Source organism: Pleurodeles waltl, chromosome 5 (genome assembly GCF_031143425.1).
Source record: "Pleurodeles waltl isolate 20211129_DDA chromosome 5, aPleWal1.hap1.20221129, whole genome shotgun sequence".
NCBI classification, from domain to species: domain Eukaryota; kingdom Metazoa; phylum Chordata; class Amphibia; order Caudata; family Salamandridae; genus Pleurodeles; species Pleurodeles waltl.
In genome coordinates, this window is record NC_090444.1 from 681,031,608 (window position 1) to 681,057,743 (window position 26,136).

Below are 26,136 nucleotides of genomic sequence, written 5' to 3' on the forward strand. Positions count from 1 at the left end.
CATATCAGGTAGTCTCTCCTGTGGGACAGACTTTTGACAGATCAAGATCATTGCTAGACCTTAATCCATTTGTTGCACTTCCAGGCATGGTAACAAGGCCAAACATTAGCTAGAATTTGAAATTATTGACACCGCAGACTCCGAATGCAGTTGCACAGCAGGTGCCACCGGTCCAAGCAAGTAACATTTTGTTACAAGGACTGACAGCTGAGCAATTAACTGAATGGTTAGACAAGCTTAATACCCCCACAGAGTGCCTCTAAAGGAGAGGAGCATTTGAATTATACTAGTCTAAGTATGGAAACGGGTCAACTCATTGAGAGAAAGATGGGAGTGAATAGGTTTGAATCCTGCACAGAGGCAAAATTGAGATAAGATTACGAGAGAGGTGAGTAATGTGCATCAGAGATTAGCATACTTGCTAGAGAAATACGGCATAGACAGAGAGAAAATGAAGCATTTGAAAAGGAGTTACATACATTTTGTTCATGTCCTGTGGAGCAGAAGTGACATTCTATAATTTACAAATGTTTATCCAAAATTTAGAGAAAAGCCAATAGAATGGTATCAGCAGACAGACAGATTCGTAAAACTTGTGAAGTGTTTGTGGGAGGACTTGAACACATTACTAGAGATAGTGGTTCCAGCTGGCTTGTGGATCCAGTGTAAGAAGAGTGTAGATTGGCCAACAAGTGAACTAGAGACAGACAAGAATACAGGTGCACTGTCTCCTGAGCTAATGAAATATTACTATAAGGTGATTGAGAATTTTGCCTAAGAATATTGAATTGCAGAGGATCAACAGGACAACTCAGGAAGCAAAGGAGTCGATACATGCGTATTATGAGATACTGTAGCAGGCATTCAAGCATTACAGTGGTACAGAGTCAATTGAGGCGAAAGATATGCTTCACTTTGTGTTCAGATTTGTGGAAGGACTGAGACCGGAGATTAGCCAGATGATCAAGAGTCATTTGATTTGCTGGCAAGCAAAGCCGATTGATGAGGTGTTGCAGTATGCAAAATACTGTAGTGGTGAAATTGGGTTGAAGCAGAAAAAGTTGAAAGAGAAGGCGATGGTGATGCAGATTAAAGCAGCTCAAACAGGAGTGCAAGGGAATTTTTTCACAGCAGTTACCACAGCAGCAGCAGGGAAACATAATGTTCCAGCCCCAAATGAGAGGTAGAGGTCGTGGAGGAAATATGACTCATGGTCCAGACTTGAATACTGTAGTAGTTCTGAATGATGTGCAGCGAATGAAGAAGCTATTGCCATGTCACATTTGCAGAGCTGTTGGACATTGAAAACAGGAGTGTTCGATGATGGTGCAGGAAGGTGTTGTTCAGCAGAGTAATGACATCAATTCATTCCAGAACGTGAGATGTACGAGAGTAAGGGGTCCTAATCCGAATTTTCAGAATAATATGAGTCAAGTGCAGAATTTTCAACCCATGCAGCCAGGTGTAAATGCCCCGTACACAAATGTTACAGTTGCAGCTGATGCAATAGCAGGGTCCCCTGGTACATAGACAGCAAATTCAAATACCTGAAGCCCTGATGGAGCAGCAACAGATGATGCTTTCTCAATAGGTCAGAGGCATAACAGAAATAGTAACACAGTGCACCAATTTCCGTTACACAGTGAGAATGGAATAAATGATGAATGGACGAGTGACAGTTCAGATGAGGAGCTGTGTGTGCTTGCGACTTCCCTAGAAGTATATGAAAGAGGACCATATGTGAAGGGAAAGGTTATGGGTCACAAGGTTTCATTCTTGGTTGACACAGGAGCTACACGCTCTACAGTGAGAAGTGCAGAAGATCCAAATTTGCCCCTTTCAGGTAGAACAGTACAAGTTGTGGGAGCAGCAAACTAGTATTTGGCAAACCCAATTACAGATCCAGTTCAAGTGGAGATGGGCAGTTCTCAGGGATTGCATAAATTTGTAGTCTGCGATTTAAGTCTGCTATCCCTACTGGGAAGAGACTTGTTGTGTAAGACGAGGTGTTTGATTACTTGCTCAAATTATAGAATTGACATTCAGACGAATGGTGATGATGAAGAAGAACAAGCCCCAGAGATAGAGCGTGAAACTACAAATAAGGAGTACCCTTTGATTGAATTTTTCACATGTTCACAGTGAAAGAGCTTCATCCTGATTTGCAGGGAACAGAAAAGGAGAAAGTGTGGGATTTGGCAGGAAAAGAAGTAGGTTTGATAAAGGGAGTGGAACCAGTCAAAGTTACTGTGAAGCTGAATCCAGTTTTTCCTCAACTTCCACAGTACCATATGCTGTGAGATGTCCTAATGAAAGTAACCCAGATGATTTCAGAATTTGTAAAGCAAAGGGTTCCGAAAGAAGTATTGAGTAGTTCATGTAACTCACCAATAATGGCTTTGAAAAAGCCCTTTGGGAAGGCTCTGATTATTCAGAATTTGAGAAAAATAAATTAGATTGTGGTCAAATGTTGTCCCGGGGTGCCAAATCCAGCTGTGATAATGTTCCAGATTCCATGTGATGCTGAATGGTTCACTGTCATCGATTTGTCACAAGCATTCTTTTCTGTGCCTCTTTGTGAGGATAGTCAATTTCTCTTTTGTTTTACATTTCTGGATCGAGTTTATTGCTGGTGCAGAATTCCTCAAGGGTTTTCAGAGTCCCCTTCCGTATTCAATAAGATTTTGAAAAAGGATTTGGAGTCGGTGGAATTGCCTTTCCAGTCGACCTTGGTGCAGTACATTGATGACTTACTGATTGCGTCCAAATCAAGGGACGAGTGCAAGTATGATACGATTGCCCTGTTGACCCATTTGGGAAAGAATGGTCATAAAGTGTCTCAGCTGAAATTGCAGTACTGTCAGAAAGTAGTGAAATATTTGGGTTACCAGATTGAGAAGGGTTCAAGAAAGATACCTAGAGAAAGGAATGCAACCATATTACAGATAAATCCCCCGACTACCCAGAGAGATGTCAGGATGTTTTGGGAATGGTAGGTTATTGTCACCAATGGATTCCAAATTTCTCAGTCATTTCAAGACCATTTCAGAAACCTACTCATAAGGAAATCACTGATCCCATAGCGTTAGACCAGGATGAAAGGAAAGCGTTCACTGAATTGAGAGAGGGTCTGTGCAGGGCTTCAACGTTGGGTATGCCTGACTATACAAAACATTTTACATTGTTTTGTCATGAGCGTGATGCATGTTCTTTGTCAGTCTTGACACAGGTCCATGGAGGTGTAAACCGCCCAGCAGCATATTTTCAGCTACTTTGGACCCAGTCCCAGCAGCCTTACCGGGGTTGTTTACGCGCAGTTGCCGCAGATGGTCAGAGCTTTACACAGTGTGAGGGTATTGTGATGGGACATCCCCTGATTGTAATGGCCCCTCACTCTACTGAGATTCTACTTACAAGGACGAAAACCCAATATTTGACTGGTGCAAAGTTGACTAGATATGAAACGAGTATTCTAGGGTCACCAAATGTGTCATTAAAAGATGTACAGTGCTGAGCCTGGCAACTTGACCTCCAAGTGAAAATGCTGAAATTGAAAAAGAGGAAGATGTTGAGCATGATTGTCTTGAAGTAACTGATTTGTGCACAAAACCGAGACCTGACATTAGAGATACCCGATTGGAAGCAAATGACCAAATTATCTTTGTTGATGGTTCTTGTCTGAGAGACAATACAGGGACACTGAGAGCAGGTTATGCTGTGTGCACAATTAAAGGTACCTTAGAAGCTTCTTGTCTTTGAGGAGTGTATTCTGCTCCAGTAGCGGAACTGGTAGCCCTTACTAGAGCATGCCATGTCTCTGCTCAGCTTAAAGTTACAATCTATATGGATAGCCGGTATGGACTCAGAATAGTCCATGATTTTGGTCAGTTGTGGTCACAGAGAGGTTTCCTGACTTCTTCTGATTTGCCAGTGAGAAATGGTACGAGAATTAAAGAATTGTTACATGCTATTAAAATGTCTGAAAAGATTGCCCTGGTGAAATGCAGTGCACATCTAAAGTCACAGGACTATGTATCATTGGGAAAAGGATATGCAGATCAAGTCGCAAGGTTTTGCGCATTGAACTGTATATCATTCAAGAACAAGTGGGAACTGTTACCTGAAGAAGACGAAACTTGTACAAGCTATGCACTGAAAATAATTGACACTTTGGAAGATTTGGAAATGTTGCAGAATAATGTTGACAGTGAGGAAAAATGTTCATGGAGCAAAATGAAATGTGTGCAAAGACAAGATGAATTGTGGGTTTCAGAAGAGGGTCAGTTGGTGTTACCAAATAGCCTGTTGTCTCAAATGGCAAGGTTCTATCATGGTCAAGCACATATTGGGAGGGACGCAATGATTTGGTTGTTCAAACAGGATTGGTTTAACCAAAAGTTTGGACAAGATGCTGAAGCAGTTTGCCACTGATGTGTCATTTGCCAACAACAAAACGCAAGGAAAGGGACAGTGGTTAATTTGAGCCACATTGGAAGAGTGGGAGGTCCATTCATCAGAATGCAAATGGATTTTATTGAGATGCCTGTGTGTGGAGGTCTGAGATATGTGTTGGTGATTGTCTGCATCTTTAGTCACTGGATTGATGCATACCCTGCACGAAGAAATGATAGTCTCATAGTAGTGAAACTACTGCTTAGGGAACTGATACTGCGTTTTGGATTTCCCATCTCTTTAGAATCAGACAGGGGAAGTCACTTCAACAATGAAGTAATTAAATTACTGTTTACAGCATTGAACATTGAGCAGAAGTTGCATTGTACTTACTGCCCTGAAGAATCAGGAATAGTGGAACAGATGAATTGTTCGTTAAAGTCAAGAGTGCAAAAATGTGTGCATCCATGAATTTGAAATGGCATTACCTTTAGTGTTGAAGTCAATGGTGCCAGCAAATGCATGTGTCAACATCACAGATATGGTTTTGGATTACTGCAAAGGTCTGGCTGATGTGGTTCGTTCTTTCTCTCAGCAGGTGGAAGCCACCACACTGCCACTGATCCATGACCCAGGACACAACCAGAGAGCTGGGGACTGCCTTGTGACCCAGACCTTATCAGGTAGTTTTGACAACTACCACAGCTGTGAAGTGTGCTGGAATTCTGAACTGGATTCATGCAAGCCGTACGAAGAAAGTGACATGTCCACAGGATTATGAAGAAGCATTGTTGAGAGTACCAACAACAGTGAGACAAGTCTCAGGGCCGGAAGGAAAACAAAGGGGAACAGAGACTGGATCTGAGCCCGTTAAGGACGGTTCAGTCAATCCTGTGAGAGACGAGGAAGGAGACCTCCTGGAGGGCGACGGAGAGCCTATCTCAATTGAGGCAGCAGGAGAGCCTAGTCAGAGGAGGGCTTTCCCAGAAGCAGATGATCTTGAAGGACAAACAGAGCAATTGCCAGACCCAGAAGGGGAAGGAGTTGAGGTGGATCAAAGTCATGTTGATATCTCTCTTCCTGAGCCGGTTGCAGGTCCATCAAGAGAAAACACCACAGAACAAGGAGAAGGTTCAAGTTCGACTCTGAAGAGAACACTGAAAGGAGATAAGTGGCTGGAGTCACAAGTAGAGAAAGGAAAAGAGGTGGTTGTTGAACCAACAATCGAAGAAGAAATAGATACCACAAGGAGAGAAGACCTAGGTGAAGGAGAGCTGAATGGTGATCGAAAATTGAAAAGAAAGAGAATAGCAAGTCAAAGATGCGTAGGTCCTGAATGGGCGTATGCAACTACGAACGAATGACAGCAAGAATGTATGTCTTTTTGTTTTCATAGAGAAATTACAGGTCATTATTTTGGCACTTGAAGAAAGCTGATGAACTGAACTGTTGAAACAATCTGGGAAAAAACTTTTGAGAAAAGAAACTGATGAAAGTAACTGGAAAGGACATTTATAACCTGATTTGACTTTTGAAACCGGATTTTGACAAAGCTGCAAACCGATTTTGACAAGGGATCCTGGAAGTGAAACTGAACTGCTGAAAGAAGAGTTGTCTATTTTTGATTTTTGCTGCAAGGTTTTCAAATTTTATTCTGCTTTCTGATTCTTTACAGATCATGAGTAACATTAGTGAACAAGGTAGAGATGCTAGGTGCTGTAAATATATGGCATTGGTTTTACGATTATGTGTGGCAAATTCGTTGTGGTGTTGATTGTGGGTATGTCTGTTCTTGATACGAGAGAAGCCAACCATACTTCTGCTTTTGAGAAGACTAGTGCATTAACTGCATTAGAGAAATTTAGGTTCGATGAGAAATATTTGCATGAGGATACTATTGCGCAGGAAGAACTTTCCTCTAATGTTTTCTATCGCCTATTCAGTGAGTATGTTGAGACCACGGATGTGAAGAATTGCTTTGTGTGTACGCAGATTCCTTCATCAGTCAAGGAAGGAGTCACCTATCATAGTCTGCCCTTAACCTACAGGATAAGTTGTAGTTTGCTACTAACAAGATTTTATAACCAGGAGGACATTCAGTACTTTTATTCTAATTATGATGTCGTGTTTTTGTGTTTTCCTATAATTAGATATTGGAGTAGAGTAGCTAAAGATCATGACATAGTAATAGTTAGAGGTTTCTTTGAACCTACACTGACATTTGGCACAGCTTATGCACATAGAAATGATTTGACATGCTTGCTTACACCTTAGAGAAAAGCTTCTTGGATCACACAGATGACAAGAGAAAGGCATTAAAGGAAAAATTTGAGAAATGCTTAGAGAAATAGACTTACAAGAATGATTATGCCTATAGTGCAATTAAAACACAAGGGAAATTAGCTTTAGATGAACCACACGTGGGGAAACTTTGTGTATATAGGTCTACATGGCGCACTGACACTTTATTTGTGGGAACAAGTGAATGTAGGCATGTGTTTTTGTTTCAGAATAAATGGATGTTTATGTTGAATGGACAGGACCCTGCTATTCCAGGGATTTACTACATCTGTGGTCTTATTGCTTATTGCCGTCTTCCAAGAGGATGGTATGGGACATGTTATTTGGGGGTAGTTTTCCCAAAGATTTATCAAATGGAGGATTTGAAAAAGTTTCCAAAAGTGACTGAATTACATCATAAGAGACAGAGGAGGGAGATATATTTGGAGAAGGGATTCCTTCAGTGGGAGTCATTCTGAATTCAGTAAAGATTTGAAAGGTGTCTACTATTGTGGATAACATGCTGACAAATTTTTCAGGAGCCATACTCCTGTTAGATACTGAATTAGCTGCTGGTAGACCTATGACTTTAGACATTCTTTTAGCGAAGGATGGTGGAGTCTGTAGAATGATTAATTCTAAGCATTGTTGTTCAAATTTACCTGATAAGTATAGGGGGAGACTTACTTACTAATCTGACTAATGCAAGTGCTGATTTAAAAGAACTGAAAGAACCAGGTGTTTTGGAAAAGGTTGGCAAAGGGTTTGCTTCAGTTGGAAATTGGATCAGCAACATTTGGAATGGGATTCTATTGAAAATATTACAGGGGATATTAGTTGCTGTCGTTTGTTTATTGGATATATGGGGATTGTGCAAATTATGCAAAAAAAATAAATTGAAAAAGTCAAAGAATAATCAGAGGAGGGAAGAAAAGAAAAGGGAAAAATTGTACAGTGAAAAATTCAAAGGGGATTCAAAGGTATGAAGGGATTGAATTGTCAGAATTTTAGCTGGTGCAAAAATTTGTGGGTAATAGTGTGATGACATATTTAGTCATCAGAGGAGGGGTTGCTAGCGCAGGTGTTTTAATAAAGATTATTAATGAGTGTTTATGTATTTTTTAATAATACGTTTATGTAGAAAATATAATAACGTAGAAAAAAAATGCACGCATTTGAAAGTGTGATCTTGAAGAATGGCCACCAAGTTTAACGAAATGTACTAATCAATGATTTATTACTTATGAAATGTTGAATATATGTTAGACTAATGTAGTAATATGTTATATTAAAGGTTAGGAATTAAGCTTTAGCTTTATTAATTATAGGCCTTAACTTAGCAAGTGTCTTGGCCCACTTGCCAGGCCTCATGTAAAAGCTGTATTTCTTAGCATTTAATAAAATACCTGACCAAGAAAGTTAGACTGTGAATTTCTATTGTATTGTTTAAATGTGCTCATACCGGAAACTTCTTGTGTGAACCAACTGCTAAGAGATGATGTTCTTGCTTATGCAACATTTTATGTGTAATGTGTGTGAGACTGATTTTTCCAGGACAAGAACAATGAAGATACTGACTAGAGTAGAAGCAGCAACAATATTGTTACCTGACAAGCCGGATGATGAGGACATTGCAAGACAAATCAATTAACGATGTGTGAACGGAGTAATATTAGAATTCATAAATTTGGGATTTTAGTTTTATTGGACGGAGTGGGAACATACAATTAACTGACCAATAGGGATTTGGGGGATAGATTTAACAGTTTTGACTTAACAAGAGTACACGGAGAGAAGACAGACATTTGGAGACATTCTGCCCCTCCTATTGCCCATATTGTGTCTTGACAAGAGATGTGCTTAGCTTTAATGCTTAAAGACTTTGCCTTTCCTAAATTCTGATGCTGAATCCTGATGCCTTGCTGATCGACTGATGTCCTGAGGTCTGCTTTGCTGATCCACCCTGAGGATAGGTATATCCAGATTGTGCTTATCATGCATATTTGCTTTTTGTCTTTCTAGGTACCAACTGCGCTGTTTTGATGGAACCATAGTTAGAAGTATTTCAAAATTTGTGTTACTAAATTGTTTTGCATGAAGCCCAACATGCTAATGCTAATCGGATGTTAATTAAGAGTTCTCACTAATGAATTATGATAGGAGGATCTAATGCTTGATGAATTTCTCTGCTAAACTTCATGTATGTTGTCACATTGATGCAGTTGACTTTGCTATTGATTTGCACCATAACTTTACAATGTGTTGTAGTTTAACTCTGATTGGATTATGTTTCTTCCACCGCTTTGGACAACCAGTATTGTTTCTGTATGTGTTTCATTTGATATTGAGATTAATCTACATGACCTTAGCATTGTTAATTTAGGGAAATAAATATTCTAATCTTTAGTAAAAGGTGTGGTGATTCATGACTGAAAGGTCATGGTGCGTGACAATTACTGACTCCATTGATTATTGAGTTTAGTGATTGCTAATGATTATTGTGTATTGATTATGTACTGTACTGGTAAGAACATCTTAATTATGAATCAAAAGGTTCATCGACCTACTGATGTCCCTTGTAAGTTTACTTATTAAGGTCAGACGCGCTAACAACAATACTTACTCGAAGCAGGGGTGTCCCTGCAGTGTTTCTCATAGATGTGCTACAGTGTGGCAAGACGAGAGGTCAGGTCGCATTGACAGAACTATTGTTTCTGTAGCCAAGAGCGGACCATCCTTCGCTGAAACTGTCTGCTCCAATGGAGACAATCAACAACAGCCTTTGCCATCGAAAAACAAATGGGCCCCGTTACCAGCATGAGAAGCAGGCCCTCGTGCTGCACATTTGGGTAGTAAAAATAGTATTAATTGTGGAGCAGCGGGCACCAGACACTCCTAAACTCCATTGCCCCTGCGCCTGTTGCACTAATGGTAACTACGCAGTAGATATCAATGCAACACTCTCACATGTAAGGCAGGCAGGGCAGAGAGACTGAAGGCACGGATATGAATGATATGTTTCGACTGATTCCGTTAAAGTAGTTCCACAGTGAAGTTATTGTGTTCCCCTTCACTGAGAGCGGGAGTGCAAAGGGTGTTTAATGCACTCATTTTTGTCTTCCTTTGTTTTATGGCAGGATTAACAAGTCTGAAAAATGCTGGTTGGTTTTCTAACACACTTGTCGCCCACCTATGTTATAACCTGCTACAGGAAATATTTAGATTGTGCCTCTGTAATCAGCAGTAGCTACAAAAGGTGTAGTCCCTCCACCAACCAACAGCAAGTGACCAGGAACTTTCATGCTCTACCTTTACTTAAGCAAGTGCTCTACGATGGCTTGTACAAGCTGAGCAATGACTTCGGTGAATGGAAGCCACAGTAGGTCTGCAGAGGTAATCTGCATGCCACTTAAAGGAGTAGCTTAAAAGAATATGGCACGTACTAAAATTCAAACATAGAAACACACAAGTAATATCCTTTTTGCTTTCTAGTTATATTATCACATGTGATCTGCAAGAAGAAAATAATATCCAAATGTGAGCCCGATTAATTTTTTCCACCTGATGGCTCTATCCAAGCACCACAGTGTGCCTCTTTTAGATATCAGAATGGTATCAGATCAGAAGAGATGGTCCTGAAAAAAGCCGGAGCTACAGAAACACTCATTGGCCACAGAAGAAAGAGGCAGGCTGATCTGAAGGCACTCCATGTGAAGAATGAATACTGCTCTTACAGAAAGGCTGGTAACATAGAAAATGAAGAAAGAACCCTGACAGAAAAAATGCCTCACAACAGACAGATAAAAAATTGCTATTTTTGTCTGTGGAAACAAAAAAAATTATCTTCCGAACTCCACACAACCGTGAGGTGAGATGCAATAAAAGGGCAGCAAGGTGGTGGGAATGGAATTATAGAATAGCTTAGCTAAAAGTAGGGAGGAGGCGCTGTATCCATTACTTGGCATCACAACAGAAGAGGCAGGAGGCCAAACCCCCAGCCAAGCCTTTCTGGCCTCAGCTAATTTCTTCAGAGGGATAACTCTTCTGTGCTGACCTTAGTACTTCTGGACTTTGCCCACCTCAATCCATGCTACTATTAGATCATACCTTTTCCAGTACAAAACATAATTTTAGATACAATCTACAAAATGCACATCAAAGGACATGACTTGCAATATATAGCTGCTGTAATTTGAAGTCCTGCACCTGTGTTTAAGATTCGAGACACTGATGCCAATAGATGTTGCACTTTAGGACACACATTTTTCTGTCATTGTTCAAATGTCTTGAACTGATATCCATCCCTTTGACCCACCGTAAGCACTGGCTGTAGCACACATGGAGTTTTTACTTTCAGCTACAACTGCTGTGCCACAGAATCAATATAAGTGCAAGGGCCTTCACAGTGGCTCAAGGGTCAGCAATAGATTTGACAAGCAGGGCAGGCATGCAGATCCTAAACTCAGAAAGGGCCATGATCTGTGTAGACATTTAGAACCTAATGGTCACTAAGATGTCATTTGAGGACTCCTGTACCTAGTAGACAAGAAAGATAGCAAGTGAGGTATTTCCAGATTGAGATGGCATTTTTGTGTCATCCATCAGCAGTTTATTAATGAGCAGATGTTTGCCGATATACCAAAAAATCGAATTGATGGTGAAGCGAAATCAGCTTATCATGGACTAGGAGTGCTGTGACTGCTCATTGAAAAGGAGGATTACTTTGATACTGTCAAGACCACTGATTTGATGCTCAATCCATGAAGAAGCATTGAACTTCGTAAAGTACATGAGCTGTTCCTCATTCTAAATAAAAGTGATTCAAAAGAATGATTGTGGCTAATTGCCTTTATAAATACACCTTTTAGCTTTCCTATCAGGAGCACATTCCCTTTGCTAAGAGTTTAACAGTGTTACATTCTTTTCAAGTAGCAAGAGGTGCAAAATGGTAGGTACAGAAGCAATTGGTTTCGTCCAGGCTCAGATTACTTTAACATTCTAAATCACTGGCTTTGGGTACCCGTACCATGAAATATTAAATTATTTCTGAGATCCATTTCTCAGATTTCCGTTAATAAATTATATTTTTTCCAGTTAACAAACTCTTCATATGTTATTTGGTTCCTATGCCTTCGATCAGAAAGTAGGTTCTGTAAAATGTATTCTTTTTTCAAAAATATTTAAAAGAAGAAGGGTCATTCAGGGGACTGTTATCATACTAATATCCATTTATCAGGTAGCAGTTTGCATTAAACTCTCTTGATAATTTGACACTACTCATGTAAAGTTCATACCTCTTTGCCTTTAAGATGATTACATCCAAGACAATGACCTAACTTTTACCGAAGTACAACCGCAATGTTTTTTAGTGATGCCTAGATTGGCAACCCAGCTGACCATTATCCATACAAGCTGGAATTCTCTATGGGAAAAAGATTAAAAAAAGCACTAAAGACCACCTATAATCAGTGAAAGAACCAGGCGCTCACAAGATGATCCCACAACAAGACTCCCACTGCGGGCTGTCTTTTGGTCTGTTCGCAGGCCTGTTTTTAGGGTCGAGCCTGTGCCGCATGCGCTCGCGCATGCGTATCGCTAGCAAGACGCTTTAGGTATTAGAAAAGGGCTCAGAGCCCTGTCGATGTCACGTCTGTGTCTTTTATTGGCAAGTTGGCTTGCCTGTTAGAATCTGCTTCTTTTGATTAGTGGAAGGCACGCATACGTCATGCCTTTTCTGGTGGTTAGCCCTCCTCGAGCGCAGCGACCAAGTACAGAAAACATGCGAGGCTCGCTGGGTTTGTGGACTACTTTTTCTCTGTTTTCGCAGCGCGATCTCGTTGGGCAGAAGTCGAGCGATTCGCATACTATCGACCTTGTTACACAGTTAATTGCACTTTTGCCGGTTACTTTCATAATTGCACTTTTGCCGATAGGCATTATTACGTGTGAACTGTAGCAGCGCAATTGCGCTGTTTTTTCCTTTTAATGCAAGAAAAATCCGGTTGGGAGTTTACAACTGTGAACAGCTGTAACTCCAACAAATGCGAGACCCTAGTGCATTGCAAATGCTTGTTTGATCTGGTAGGCCGATTTTTACTATTGATTTTCCTGATAGTACTACAAACTTTGCCTGCAAGAAGCACAAATCCATGCAGCTTCCCTTACTTTGCAAAACACATAAACAGAGTGTCTTTACAAGTTCAAAACTGATACCCGATTTACAAATTTGGGTCACTTTTATAGATATCTGATAGCTAATGAGGGTCACTTGTAGGACACTAAGATGCAAAACTCAGGACCATACCAGCCAAAATGTGAAACAATTCACCCTAACAGAACCCATGCTGTTTTGCTTACTCCACACATAATAGCAGTTACACGTTTCCTGCAACGCAATATGTTCCATGGTCATACTCGAATAAAATCAAAACCTTTCCCACGCGGGCCATGCTCCATTCATACATTGATACTTTGAACCGTACATTGAACCGTACAGTACACATTTATAGGCCTATAAATACTATCTCTCATTCAGTTCACTTTACTGCACACCGGTTATATTTCGGAACCACAAGTGCTTCAAGCACCCATGGCTCAACAACGAGGTCGAACAACGACCTCGTTCTTATCACTAATGCCTTTACCACGAATGCGTTTACAACGATTTTCTGTTGTAAACACATTCCTGGTAAAGGCATTACTGATCAGCATGCACAGTTCCAGCATGCTTACCCCCCTCCCCCTCTAAACTCTAATCACCCCCAGCCCCCCACCCCACAAACTAAAAATACCCTGAGTCCCCACCCCCGCCCCTAAAACCTAAACACCCCAACCCCCATACCCACCCTTTAAACCTAAACCCTGACCCCCTCCGCCCAAACCCTAATCACCGCCAGTCCCCCACCCCACTCCAAAAACTAAAAATACCCCGAGTCCTCACCCCTAAAACCTAAACACCCCAACCCCCAACCCACCCCTTAAACCCCCTTAAACCTAAACCCTGATCCCCCCTTCCCCCTAACCCTAATCACCCCAAGCACCCCACCCCCCCAAAAAAACAGCCCCAGTCCCAGCCCAACTTACCTCCTCCTTCACCGCGTCGAATCCGACTCCCTTCTTCTGTACCTTAACCACGCATGTACGTGGTTCAGACATGCGTGGTTAAGGTAGCAAAACCAGGAAGTCATGGAAAATGAAAGCCTTGTTTCGCTTTCGTTTTTCACGACTTAGTGAGTCGTTGTTCCGGGTGTATCCCCTACACACCAAAGTGTAGCATCCTTACACACAACGTGAAATACAAGCCAAACAGGTCCCATGACTGACACATGCTTCATCCTCCCACGACTACATGCACCAATGTACTTCTGGGGAATAACCTATTACCCATCTGCAAATACACTTAAGTGTCTCAACAGGAGTATGAACTACATACAATATAAGGCGAACTCAACACATGCAGAAAATCTAAATAAAAAAATGATAAAGAGGCAGAAAAGAGTATTGGGAATGAGTTACTGAGAATAAAGCTACTACTTGCATTTTGTCAAGGGATTTGTTGACTTCATCGTCCGTTTCATAGTCTTTGCACAGCTGGGCTACCAGAGCTCCATAGGTGAGCACAAATAATTCTCTGCTCTGAAAAATACACACACAGCATTAAGTGACACGATTTTAACACACACAGTATTTAGATATGGAAATGTATTGGAATATCATTTAGATGTTCATAAAAGTCCATCGATTCAAGTGGTGTTCTTGGTAGATTGAACAATGATATTCTTCCAGAATAATGCACAACACACATAGTACAAATCCTGTATAATTGGAAAAACTCGATGGATGTGTGAAAAGACTGAGAGACCTACTTATGAAGGAGTGTGTCATACTTATGACTGTCTTGAACCAGGTTGGAGTGCCTAATTAACAAATGTGCCCCTGCTTTAGGGAAAATCCTACAACTGTTTCACCAGAGTCATAATAGGTTTTACTGGAAATAGACAGATTGAGGACTTGCAGACCCTTCACAAATCAGGACCTCTTACCAGGCTTAAGTCCGTTTTAAGACTGGAAAAAACAATCATAAATCGGGCCCTTAAATTCGAGATTGATTCTGTAAGTATTTTTTTGTTTAGTTATTCTTTGGGAGTATGTGGTGTTCTGCAGCATCCAATTTACCTACAAATTGGTTTGTATACATACATCAACATTGCGTACTAATATTATCAGGTGCGCTCATATGATGTCAACATTCCTTTTAATTAACAACAGTCCAAATAGGTCTCTTTATATACATGGTCAAACTGACATCCCAATCCCACTGTCATACATTGATCACAGAAACTGCATAACCAGTAAAAGGTGATCTGTGACAGATAAGGTAACAGACGAGCCACTCACCAATTATCCACTAAAGTTATTTTCCTTAAGGGAGGATTGTCTAACAAGTCCGTTTGTTGGCAGTGGTGGGTGGTTAATCCTTTAACATTTATGTCACCATGTGTCTAAAAAGTACTTACTTGAATCCATCTTCAAGACAATATGTCTATGAAATACATTATCAACCCCTTATTTATAACACACAGAATAAATCCTGAAAAGCGCAGAGGAAGAGGAATGCTATGTCCCACATCAACACAACGTTTCTCAAGTCCATAAAACAATTAATCAAAATCCAAAATTGAAACCTTCCAGAAAATAGAACCTACATCAAGAAAATCTACTAGGAGCCAGGAAATTAAATCAGCTGCCAGCATTACAAGAAAGCTTACAGATGAAATTTAAAGAGTAACTAAACTAAGAAAAAAATGATTTTCTTCTTCGTGGGGCAATTTGTGTAGACCCATGATTGCACCCAGTTCCCTGGGGAGATTATTGGGGTGCACTATTGTATGCTACATAGTCTGAAAATGTAACCTCGATTACCTTTATTGCTTTTAATACAAATCCCTGAGACCATTTGTGGCTTCAAAATTTTCAGTTTGCTGAGGACAACCAGGAAAAAGGGAAAGATACCATTTTGGCAGTCTCTGGCTGGCCTCTCCTGTGGAACACACTCCTTTGATGAAAACGGTGGCTTTGCCTCTCCTCTTCTTTGGAGTTGTCTAGGAATATGTATCCAACACTAATTCACCAAAGTGGTAGATTGTGAACCTAGAACAACTTTTGGTTGGAATTGGCTTCTCATTAGTCACTCCAGAACCATTGCTTAATTTGTGCTGGTTGTTTCCGGTGCTAAGCACCGGCACTTATTTTTGAGGGCCAGAGCTTATTCTTCTGCCTCAAGCATTTGCTGCGAGCAAGAGACACATATGGGAAAGACGGAGGAAGAGAAAAACGAAAGAGTGTCACAAATGGAGAAAGTAGAAAGCTGCTAGAGTGAGCTGAATGGGCAGGGGGTGGTTTTATATGGATTAAAGAGGCCAGAGATGGCTTCTGTTTTATGCCACCTCAGTATTCCGTGTTCCCACATTTAATTGCAGCAGTCGCGTGTTTAAGAGGAGGGCTTTGAGCACCAGCACGTTTTTATTTACAAATTAAGCACTGCCCAGAACTGAAGTAGAACTAGCCCTTAATGACCACATCCTAGTATTAGTCTGGACTTCAGAAGAAGCTCTCTAAGCCTTTTAGAAAAATGTCTGGCCAAGACAACAACTCCTTGTACTGCCTCTTTTACCCGAGACAAAGCATAATACTCCCTGCAGATAAAACTGGAGCTGTACTATCATAAAGAGGAGAGAAGCTTCTTGGACAGGTCAGTGAAAGCAGGTCTGGATGTATGGATCTGCATGAATGAGCATTTGTACAAATAAATATGCCCTGCCGGCAAAAGAGTCAGGAGTAAGCTGGCTGTGGCCATATCCAAGACAGATGCTTCTTTTGAGGTAGTGGTTGAGCATTAGGGCTATGCTAAAGTGAGGAAAATATGTACCTCTGCCAGGCAAAATGTATCATGTTGATCTACCTTTGCAAAAAATAAAGGAGATGAAAACTCAATGGGATCATAAACGGTTGTGATGAAACAAAGTGCAGTGCTTGTAATGAAGCCCCTTAAGAATGTAGCCCAGACCTCGCCTCCCCTTTGTGCAGCAAAGCTTTTCAATGCGTCAGGACTTGTAGGGTTCTCTAAGTCTCAGCCACATGAGCTCTCTGCCTCAAAATGCTCAAGAAGTGGTTGCCTTAAGGAAAAATAAGCTAAACTGCATAATGGATTACATGTTTTTTTTCCGTTCATAAAATGAACAAAAGTCGGCTATACAAGCCCTAAATGTGAAGGCTTTTTTTGGCCGATAGTAATAAAGAACTGACCAATAGACGTCAGTCAGTATACTTTATTCGAGTAAGTAACTTTGGGCCTTAATCATTAAAGTGCAAGTTACATAACTACATAAATAGCATAAAAACATGAGTAAAAAGGAATAGATTTGTAACAATGTACATTTCTTTTTAAAAAGCTTGCAACTACAAAGCAAATGTTTTAGTCCTTAAGAGTATGTAAGAAAATAAGTGCTGTGCTACATAGCCTAAAATTGTATACATTTACAGTACAGTTGGTAACAAAAACATTCTAGTATACTTTATGAAAAATGTACCAAAAAAGATCAAGTGCATTTGGGTTTGTTGCACAGGTTGGCCACAGGGGTAAACTGGGCGACTGTCACTCCTAAAACATTATAACGGGAAACACATCAGGGTACAAATGGAGCCTGTTCTGAACCTTAACAAAAGAGACCTCGCCCACTGGGTTGGGGTGTACAAGAGGGCTGGGCTCACGGAGTTTCCCCCTGCAGAATCACTGAAAACTGTGGAATTCCACGGAGTTCTGCATGCAGGCGAGGTAGTACTCAGGCAACCTACCAGCCCCAGAGGGTCCCTGTGCAGGTTCAGCACCCACACCCAGGGGCTGCCCCATGAAGGGGGGGCGATCACACAGGCTCACATACATCACACATGCACACACTCCCATCATCACACAGACACAGACACACACACACCCATCATCACAGACACCCACACACTCAAACACATCACATACATGCCAACACACAAGACTTTGGGGGTCATTCCAACCTTGGCGGGCGGCTACCGCCATGCGGCCGCCAATGCGGCCGCACTCACGCGGCCCCCATTCCAACATTCCCGCTGGGCCGGCGGGAATGAGGCCGCAACACAGGAGCCGGCTCCTAATGGAGCCGGCGGTGTTGCGGCCGTGCGACGGGTGCAGTTGCACCCGTCGCGCTTTTCACTGTCTGCTAGGCAGACAGTGAAAAGCTGGCCGGGGCCCTGGGACACCCCTTACCGCCAGCCTCTTCCTGGCGGTGTAAACCGCCAGAAACAGGCTGGCGGTAAGGGGGTCATAATCCCCAGGGCAGCGCTGCCCTGGCTGATTATCACCGCCGGGGGAAAAATGGCAGGAAACCGCTGGCCCCGGAGGTGCGACCACGGCGGTACCGCCGCGGTCAGAATATGCTTGGAAGCACCGCCAGCCTGTTGGCGGTGCTTCCGTCATTCTTGCCCTGGCGGTCCGAGACTGCCAGGGTCAGAATGACCCCCTTTATCTGTCATCCTCGCAATCGACCACAGGTAACATCTGTTGTTGGTGGTCAGGCTGGCCGAGGCCTGCGCCAGGGTTACGCTGGTGATCTCGAAGCCGCTATTCTTCTTGGGCCCCATGGGCTGGAGTGGGGGCTGCATGCCCAGCAGCTGCTAATCCAGGCTTAGCTGCCCCCTGAGACCGCTCCAGTGGCGCTGCACCTCCTGGGCACTGTGGGTACCGGCTGCACCATCTTCCTCACTTCAGGTGGGGCTTCTGCCTCCTGCTGAATTTGTCCTGAAGAGGGCAAGTCCCCTTTGCTTTAGGAGGCCACAGTGGGCTGCAGGTGGCCTGGCACAAAGGAAGACAAAAGAATAGAGCTCCAGGTGGGGGAGACGCTGACATGGTGACACAGCAGGTCCATCATTGGTGACCCAGAAGCAGCAGCTACATGGTGCCGTGCCTCAGGTTCTGCTCCCTGACTCTCTGCTGCTGGTCAAGCGCAGGTGTGCCACTGGGTCACTGCCAGCAGCCTGGGAGCCAGGAAAAGGGGCGAGCAAGATGGCGGGTGCACATGCGCCCTACTGCCGCAGAGAGAGTCATCTGTTAGGAGACAGTGAGGCTGACCTGACACTGAGCAGGGGCTTAGAGAGGACATGGACTAGTGGAGGAGAGTGGAACGGGCTTGTTGTAGGGGGAGCACACCAGTAAACTCTGCTCCACTGACAGTAGGTAGAGTTTTTTTGCCAAACTCAGCGCTCCAAGCAGAGTGCAGAGTAGTAAAAACTCCGAGAACTACGCCGGCGGAACTGAGTTTGCCACCCACACCTAGTATACAACAGGTAGGATTAAACACCAGTGGTAGTCTGTAAAAAAAGGCACTGTTTATTTGTTATCTTGGAAGTTTCCCTGAGGTCTCTTCAAAAGCGCTAGCATTCATAAAGGCATGCTTTGGCCTCATCGACATATAACAGCGCTGGTCTTTTAGGTTGCCATCCTACGGACCATCTTGTCCACAAGAGGTCAAATATTCACAGAGATTGTTGATATATATTGTAAATAAAACTGGAGCTAAAATACATCCTTGAAAAACTCCTCTATCTAATCCAAAAGGCTCTGTACATTTAGTTTTAGTTCCAAATCTAACCATAATCACACCCAATTTTAATAAGGGGGACATATTGGACCTGTGATGGTACCTACCAATGTCTCATCATCACTCTACAAACCTCAACGAAGAACTAAATTTTGACAACAACATCCCACTTATCTGTGAGGCAGGTGAGGAAAGCCCAATAAGGTTCCTTGATTAACTTTTCATGAAAAAGTACTGGATCAGGTAATTACCTCACCAAGAGTAAGTTATCTTTCATGTGAATGCTGCGGCCTATATGGGACACAAAGAGCACAATGGGGATATCAAATGGACAAGATAACGTGGTTGTTGTCACCAATACCCAGATTGATAGCTTCAAAATTTATGACAGAAGTAATTAGAGATCTGGAAATAAAATATAATCTATAACAGAGGAACACCAATGGCCAATAAAAGTGGGGCCACCAGATACTTTGTTTGGATGTAGGTGATGAGAACAATTCAAACTTCTCTCTAAAAGCAGGGTGCCTAACTCAATGCCCCTATGGTTTGAACACAATGAGATATTATGTGAGACGTCAGTTAGAACATCCTGGGTATAGGTGTAAACATTCAACGCAGCTTTAAAATCCCCATATAAAATTATATTTACACAAAGCAGCACCACACCCTGTTGCTTTGTTACAAAATCTATTTCTTTGAATACACTTTTATATTTAACATTTGAGTAACAAAACTCATCATTATAGAAATTAATTAGACACAACTTAAAATGATTATTGCATTTATTACCTTTGCTAACCATGTCCTGAATTACCAACTGTCTACAGAGACAGAAATAGCCTCACAGTTCAGAAATAACTTCACCAGATTAAAGGTCCTCCTTTAGTTCTCCCTGATCAGGATGTTTAGGCAGGAATAGAATAACTGTATCCATTTCACTTAATAACGGACCCTTCTCAGCTGTCTTGTAGCAACAGTATGTTGCAACTGTCAGTAAAGGATGAGCACACTCTACGCTCGGCCCTGACTGCATAGCCTGCAATATTCCAATTTAGAACCTTGATGGTTCCAGGGCTAACCAGGTTAGGCCTCCACAGCTTGAATTCGATTTTTTGCAGCCATTTAAGTTAACTTCTTTGCCAGGTCTAATGGAAAGGACATGGTGCGATTGTCAGTCAAAGTCCGTAACATCTGGTAAAGTTGAAAAGCAATTCTGCAATAAGATGTTATCAGGCTGTAATTATTGGGCACCTGAGATTCGAGGACATTTTAGGGCAGAGCTGTGTAGGTTTCTAATAGTAGCCCAGAGAAGAACCAGAATATCGATGGTTGTGCCGTAGAGATTGCATACTACAGAAAGCAGGCAGCTGACACTTGGGGCGATTAAAGTTTATTACAACGATATCTCCCTCAACAGATTTTATAGCTGATCCAATCCATGATACTCTCTTCGCAAAAATGATTTGAGCCAGTGTAAAACATTGTTCTTATATTGTGTATGGATTTCTGTTACTTCCTCTTTAAATGAGGGTACATTGGCTAGGGTGAGCACATATGGGCAAGCATCTAGGGGTAGATTTATTATGGTTAACTGCTGAGGATCAGTCCTACTATCAGACGGAACATTGCCTGTAAAACCTGCCAGGTTCATTAACGAATGGGTGGTCTTAGTTGCGAGTCTTGGCAATGAAAGCAGAGAGGGCAGCTCTGCAACAGCTTCACCAAGTCTGCAAAATACCCCTTTTCTCATTGCAATGGCCTCAAGGGTGCTGATAGGGTTAGATTCTAATGTACCTGTTTCCTTGAAACATCCAACCCTTCAAAGGATGACCCTATACCACCCAGCCTTTCTGTTAATGGCTTATTAAGTTTGCTCACAAAGCTGCATAATCTGTCACACAATAGATCTACCATTGCCTGTTCTATTACAGTGGGACTCAAGTCTTCTGATTCTGTATTTATGCCCTTATCATAGGTGGTAGGCAAATTTACTCCCTTCTTCTCATAACCTCTGGCTCGAATATGTGAGGACTGTGGTTACTGGGTGTGCATGAGGGGAGAGTAGGAAAGACTGCTTGTGTTCCCACAAGAAGGAACCATGTTTATAATGCTTGGTCATTCAATAGGCCCTCTTTGATTAAGTCCCTCAGTTGTGCGTTTCCTCTCAGATAATCCAATTTACATGTTCAACACCCGCACCCCTAGCACAATCAATCTGTCAATTGTGCTGCAATTGGTATTACACTAAAGAGGTGAACATGTGTTCCTTGTTGCTTTTCTGTTATCTGTTTTACAAGGGCATGCACCAGGGCACGTCCCGCACTGGGGGAGAAAACTTACACTTTTGAAGCGTACTGTTGGAGCCTCCCTCCCATGTTCAGTTAATTGTGAGCAATGTGGTCCTCTTGGGACTAACAACCAGCATTTGCTTCCTACGCTGCAGGAGAAACCTGGTGCTCTTGAAGTGCATCATTGGACCCCCTCCTCCCAGGCTCACTGGATTCTGGACAATGTGCTCCTCCAAGGCCCGCCAAGCAGCATTTGCGACCCGTGCTGCTGGAGCAACCTCACATGTTTGAAGCACATCGTTGGAGCTCCTCCTCCTATACAATGGATTAATTCCCTTCTTGTTTCTCCATTATATCTAGGGCATCCAGCTGGGACACTACCTACCTAGGATTTTAGGAATCATCAAGCCCACTATGCACTCTATTACTGTGACAACCTCTTTTCAATACTCACATAAATATGCATAATCCGACAATATGCAGGATGACGTAGCTACCAGACCACAGTCCATCCAGCTGCAACTCAAGCTCTTGCCATCTATTACCTGAAGGTGCTTTGCAGTCAATGCCAATGAAGTAGTATTTTCCTGGCTGATTCTCGACCTTGAATGTGTAGGATCCCTTTTTCTGAAGAGGTCATTATTGTGTTAAATTGTTCGCCTGACCTAATTTTTCCTCCCACCTACTCTGAAATTTCCTCTGGATAGAGGAGCCCACTTCTCAAAGAGATGTTAAATCCGGAAAATGAAGCAGGAGTAATCTATATTCAAAAGTCATTTCCTAAACTAAGTAATCTGAAAGAGTGCAGTTGCCTTAATCGTTGAGTAAAGAATCCAGTGCCTGACTTGTATGTAAAGATATTTATAGTGCCTTCATCATATGTATCCCATTTTTTATGTAATGTAGTTTCTGCCAGGTTCAGCAACACATCCTTTTTAATTCCCAGGTTAAGGCTCGGATTTCACAGTAGTGATGTATATTGGTAAGAGAAGGTAGGAGTCCATACCCGACATTTGTTCAGTCCCAAACCTCCTGTCCCCCGTCATCGGCGCTCTTTGCCTATTGATCAATGTGTCCTTAGGTACATCAAAAACGGGCCACTACACCACTGTCTGGTCTAAGAAGCACCAGTGTTTCTCGGTATCTGCTTTGGACAACTCTAAAACAAATTTAATGTGCGTGCAGGCTGGCAACATTGCTTTATGTAGCCTACACTGGCCATAATCCTGGCTTTCTTCTGTGCCTGTATGAACACTGAGCAAATCTCGTAAAGCTGCTCCTGATATTTGTGTTCAACTGGGGGGAAAACCTGAAACAAAAATCTAATCTTGGAGAGTATCATCATCTTAATGGTTTATATTTGGCTTGCTCATGAAAGGGAATATTCAAGCCAGGATTGCAAGTTTCTCCTGTTTATTTGCATCAAAGCTGTAAAGTTGGCTGAATAAAAAAGTGGGCACTAGCTGTACCTCTAACTCTCTTTTGGAAGCTGTACATCATGTGAAGGATGAGTGAATCTAGAGCCAGTCCAAATCATCTTTCAAGATAATAATACCCAAGTTCTTGGATTTCTGCACATTAATTTTAATACCGGTCACTGCACAGAATTTCTGTAGTTGTCTAATCCGCAGCTGCAGGGAGCATTCCAGATTTCATAAGGATACCAGGATGTCATCTGCAAAGAGAATTAGCATGAACTCGTCTGGCAGTAGTTTTAGCCAAGTTATGACTCCTGGTTTTCGTACCCTAATTCAAGGGGCTTTAGTGCCAATAGTACAAGAGATAGTGGGCATCTTTGTCTCATTGAACCTCTGCCACATTTAGTAAATGAGGGCCCAAACCCCTTGTCTGGAGTGTTTCAGTGAGAAAGCTCCAATCCTCTGTGTCAAATGCATGCCACTCTTCTTCCGATTGTTCGCTGCATCTATGAGGTGGATTACTATTCTCATGTTGCCTTCTGCCTGTCTTTTCATTATGAAGCTCTGTAGGCCAGAGTACATCAGCTGAGGCATTAGTTCATTCAAGCATAAGTTTTAGTGTCTACATTTCAAAGGGAAATGGGACGATAAGAGCCGCAATCTTCCAGAATCTTGTCTTGTTTTAGCAAAATGGACAGCCTTACCTATAACACTGAAGGGATCACCATGCCTGTATCTCTGAATAAGTTGAACAAATTTCTCAAACGTCTTAGAAGATTCAGCCAGAGGGAGTTTTAGAATGTGAGGTAGAATCCTTGCGTAGTTTTATGGTCTATAGTGCTTTGATGACCTCTTCTACAGAGTTACGTCTTTCTAGTTGCTCTGTTTGCATTTCTTCTGGGGCATCAAGTCCTGTCTGGACATATTCAGAGAATTTCTCTATATTGATTGTATCCTAAGAATATAGCTTATGAAAGTAGTCTTGGATCACTCTCAGCTTGGCCTGTCCTGAATCTATCTAACTGTATTTCCCATTACCTGTCCTTTTGTCAAGCCTGTTAGCTTTCGCAGGAGTGAAATGGACATGACGTAATTCCCACACTTCCCTGCGAATCAAATGAACCAATAATTGGCCACGCTTGACTCACCGGGATGAAGGAACAAATCGTGGTCAAAACCAGATTCCACCTTGCGATGTCAGTTGTAGTTTGTTGGCTTCTAAAACATAAATACAAGGCCATATACAGGGTGATTATTTCTATAATAGGTGCCCAACTTCAACCATACCTAATGTCCCTTTTCCCAGTTACAGGAGTCGGCTATTGGTAGATTGGAAGTCGCTAGACACTAACTCTAGAAGACAGAACTCAAGAGCATTAACAAGAGTGAAAATGCACACAATTATATATATGGAGATAATCAGTACTCTCTAACACCTACCTAAGGTGTCTAGATTCTAACATTCTAGGTAGCAAATGGCAATTAAACCTATGCTCAAATTAGCTCATAAGCTTAATCAGCTTTCGCCTCCTGGAATGATTAATATTTATTAGATTATCAATGACATCATTATGAATCGCTTTTCAATAATCAATGTCTAGTGAAATGATACTAATATGATGACCGTACATGAGGAACTTCTTAATAGTCTCTGATTTCAATTTAGTTCCACTTGTACAGGATACAATATAAATATTGCACAATTCTTAATAGTCACTGTTTTTAGATTAGTCCCATATGAACAACAAATATACTTCTTTTTCTCTTGTAGAAACAACACAAAATGGTTAACTTCACCATTCCTTCCAAGAATAATCCGTCAGTTAAGTAATTCTTTTAGCGTCATTCGTATTAGTTGTAAATGTTACCAGAAAAGATTGCCACCTGATTATTACTTCTTGTTTTCTTTTGCAGACGGTCAGAAAATATGGAGAAAGTGGTGAGGAGCCCAACGGACCCGATGGCAAGGACAAAGCTGCTGCAGTTCCAGAATTAAAAATGCCGATTGCTCGGTCAGAGAGTAGAAAAAGGAAAGCCAGAGGACGATGAAGACACGGGCAACAGAGAGACACCAAAATAGCAGGTGAATGTGGGAAGGTGAGGGAACACGGACAACGAGCAGTTGTCGCTGTGCAGCGCATAGCCATAAAGGCTATGGGCTCCACCCTTAAAGGGATCGCCACGCCACCTACATGGTGAGGTGCACCTGAAACCTATATATGGCTGGGCTTTTTTCTTTCTGAGTTTGGCTTCTAACAATCTCCTACTTTATTTCACCCTTCAAAGGACTTTTTATTTACTTTCACCAGGGAATGCTCTGCTTTGTTAATATACATAAGGTATATCTGGCACATATTTGTTAAATCTTTACACCACACTTTCTACAAGAGCATTTTTTTATGTCAGAGTTCCAATCCATGGAGCCTGCTCTTGGAGTCCAGTTTGGTTTGGACACTAAATTATTTAAATCTGGACAACTCCTGGATGCATTTCCCCCTAGCTACTTCCTTAAGGCAGGCCCAAGTTTTAGGTAACAAACAGTATCCTGTATTATTAAGGCGGGGGAATTCTGCAATTTGGGAACGCATAGCTTCTTTATTTACAGGGTCTGTGAAAAGGCTTTTACACAACCACCAACATTTATTGCTGGTTTGTGCTATTGCTTCCTACTGTAAAGAACGGGAAACTGCTGCATGAACTGATAGGGTTGATACCTCCCCTATGTTGGGGCTTAATATCTGATGCATGAGAATCATGATGTACAGCCAAGCTTAGGATTTGTGGCCTGCAAAGTAATGTGTGTATTCTATTTCATGAGGATGCTCTGCCCTTCACATGTCAAGCAGACCTAATTCTGATAGCCATTTAGGTCCTTCATCTAGGCGGGACTATGTACTTTCAGTTTCAGCCCTGATCTCTCTTAAATCTCATCAATTACTAGGTTTTAGCCACTGAGGGACTGTTGCTGTAGCTAAGAGTATTTGGACAGTATGTTTCAGAAAGGGTTCCTATCCTTGATTCGAGGAATATTTATGTTGGTGACATCACTCTCTTCCTCCATTGTCCATTTATAAATAGCTAGCACCTCTCTCTTTCTACAATGGATTCCTGTAGGGAAAAGACCACACT

The 26,136-nt window shown here is 41.9% G+C and overlaps 1 protein-coding gene across 2 annotated transcripts in view; it reads right to left on the minus strand.

Moving 5' to 3' along the window:
* The window catches only part of TRAPPC3L (trafficking protein particle complex subunit 3L), a 284,619-nt gene that overhangs the window by 111,336 nt on the left and 147,147 nt on the right, over positions 1-26,136 (minus strand). For both annotated transcript variants that reach the window (XM_069234567.1, XM_069234568.1), the window contains exon 3: positions 14,210-14,307. In XM_069234567.1, the coding sequence (XP_069090668.1) occupies positions 14,210-14,307 (98 nt within the window). The remainder of the gene's footprint in view (positions 1-14,209; positions 14,308-26,136) is intronic.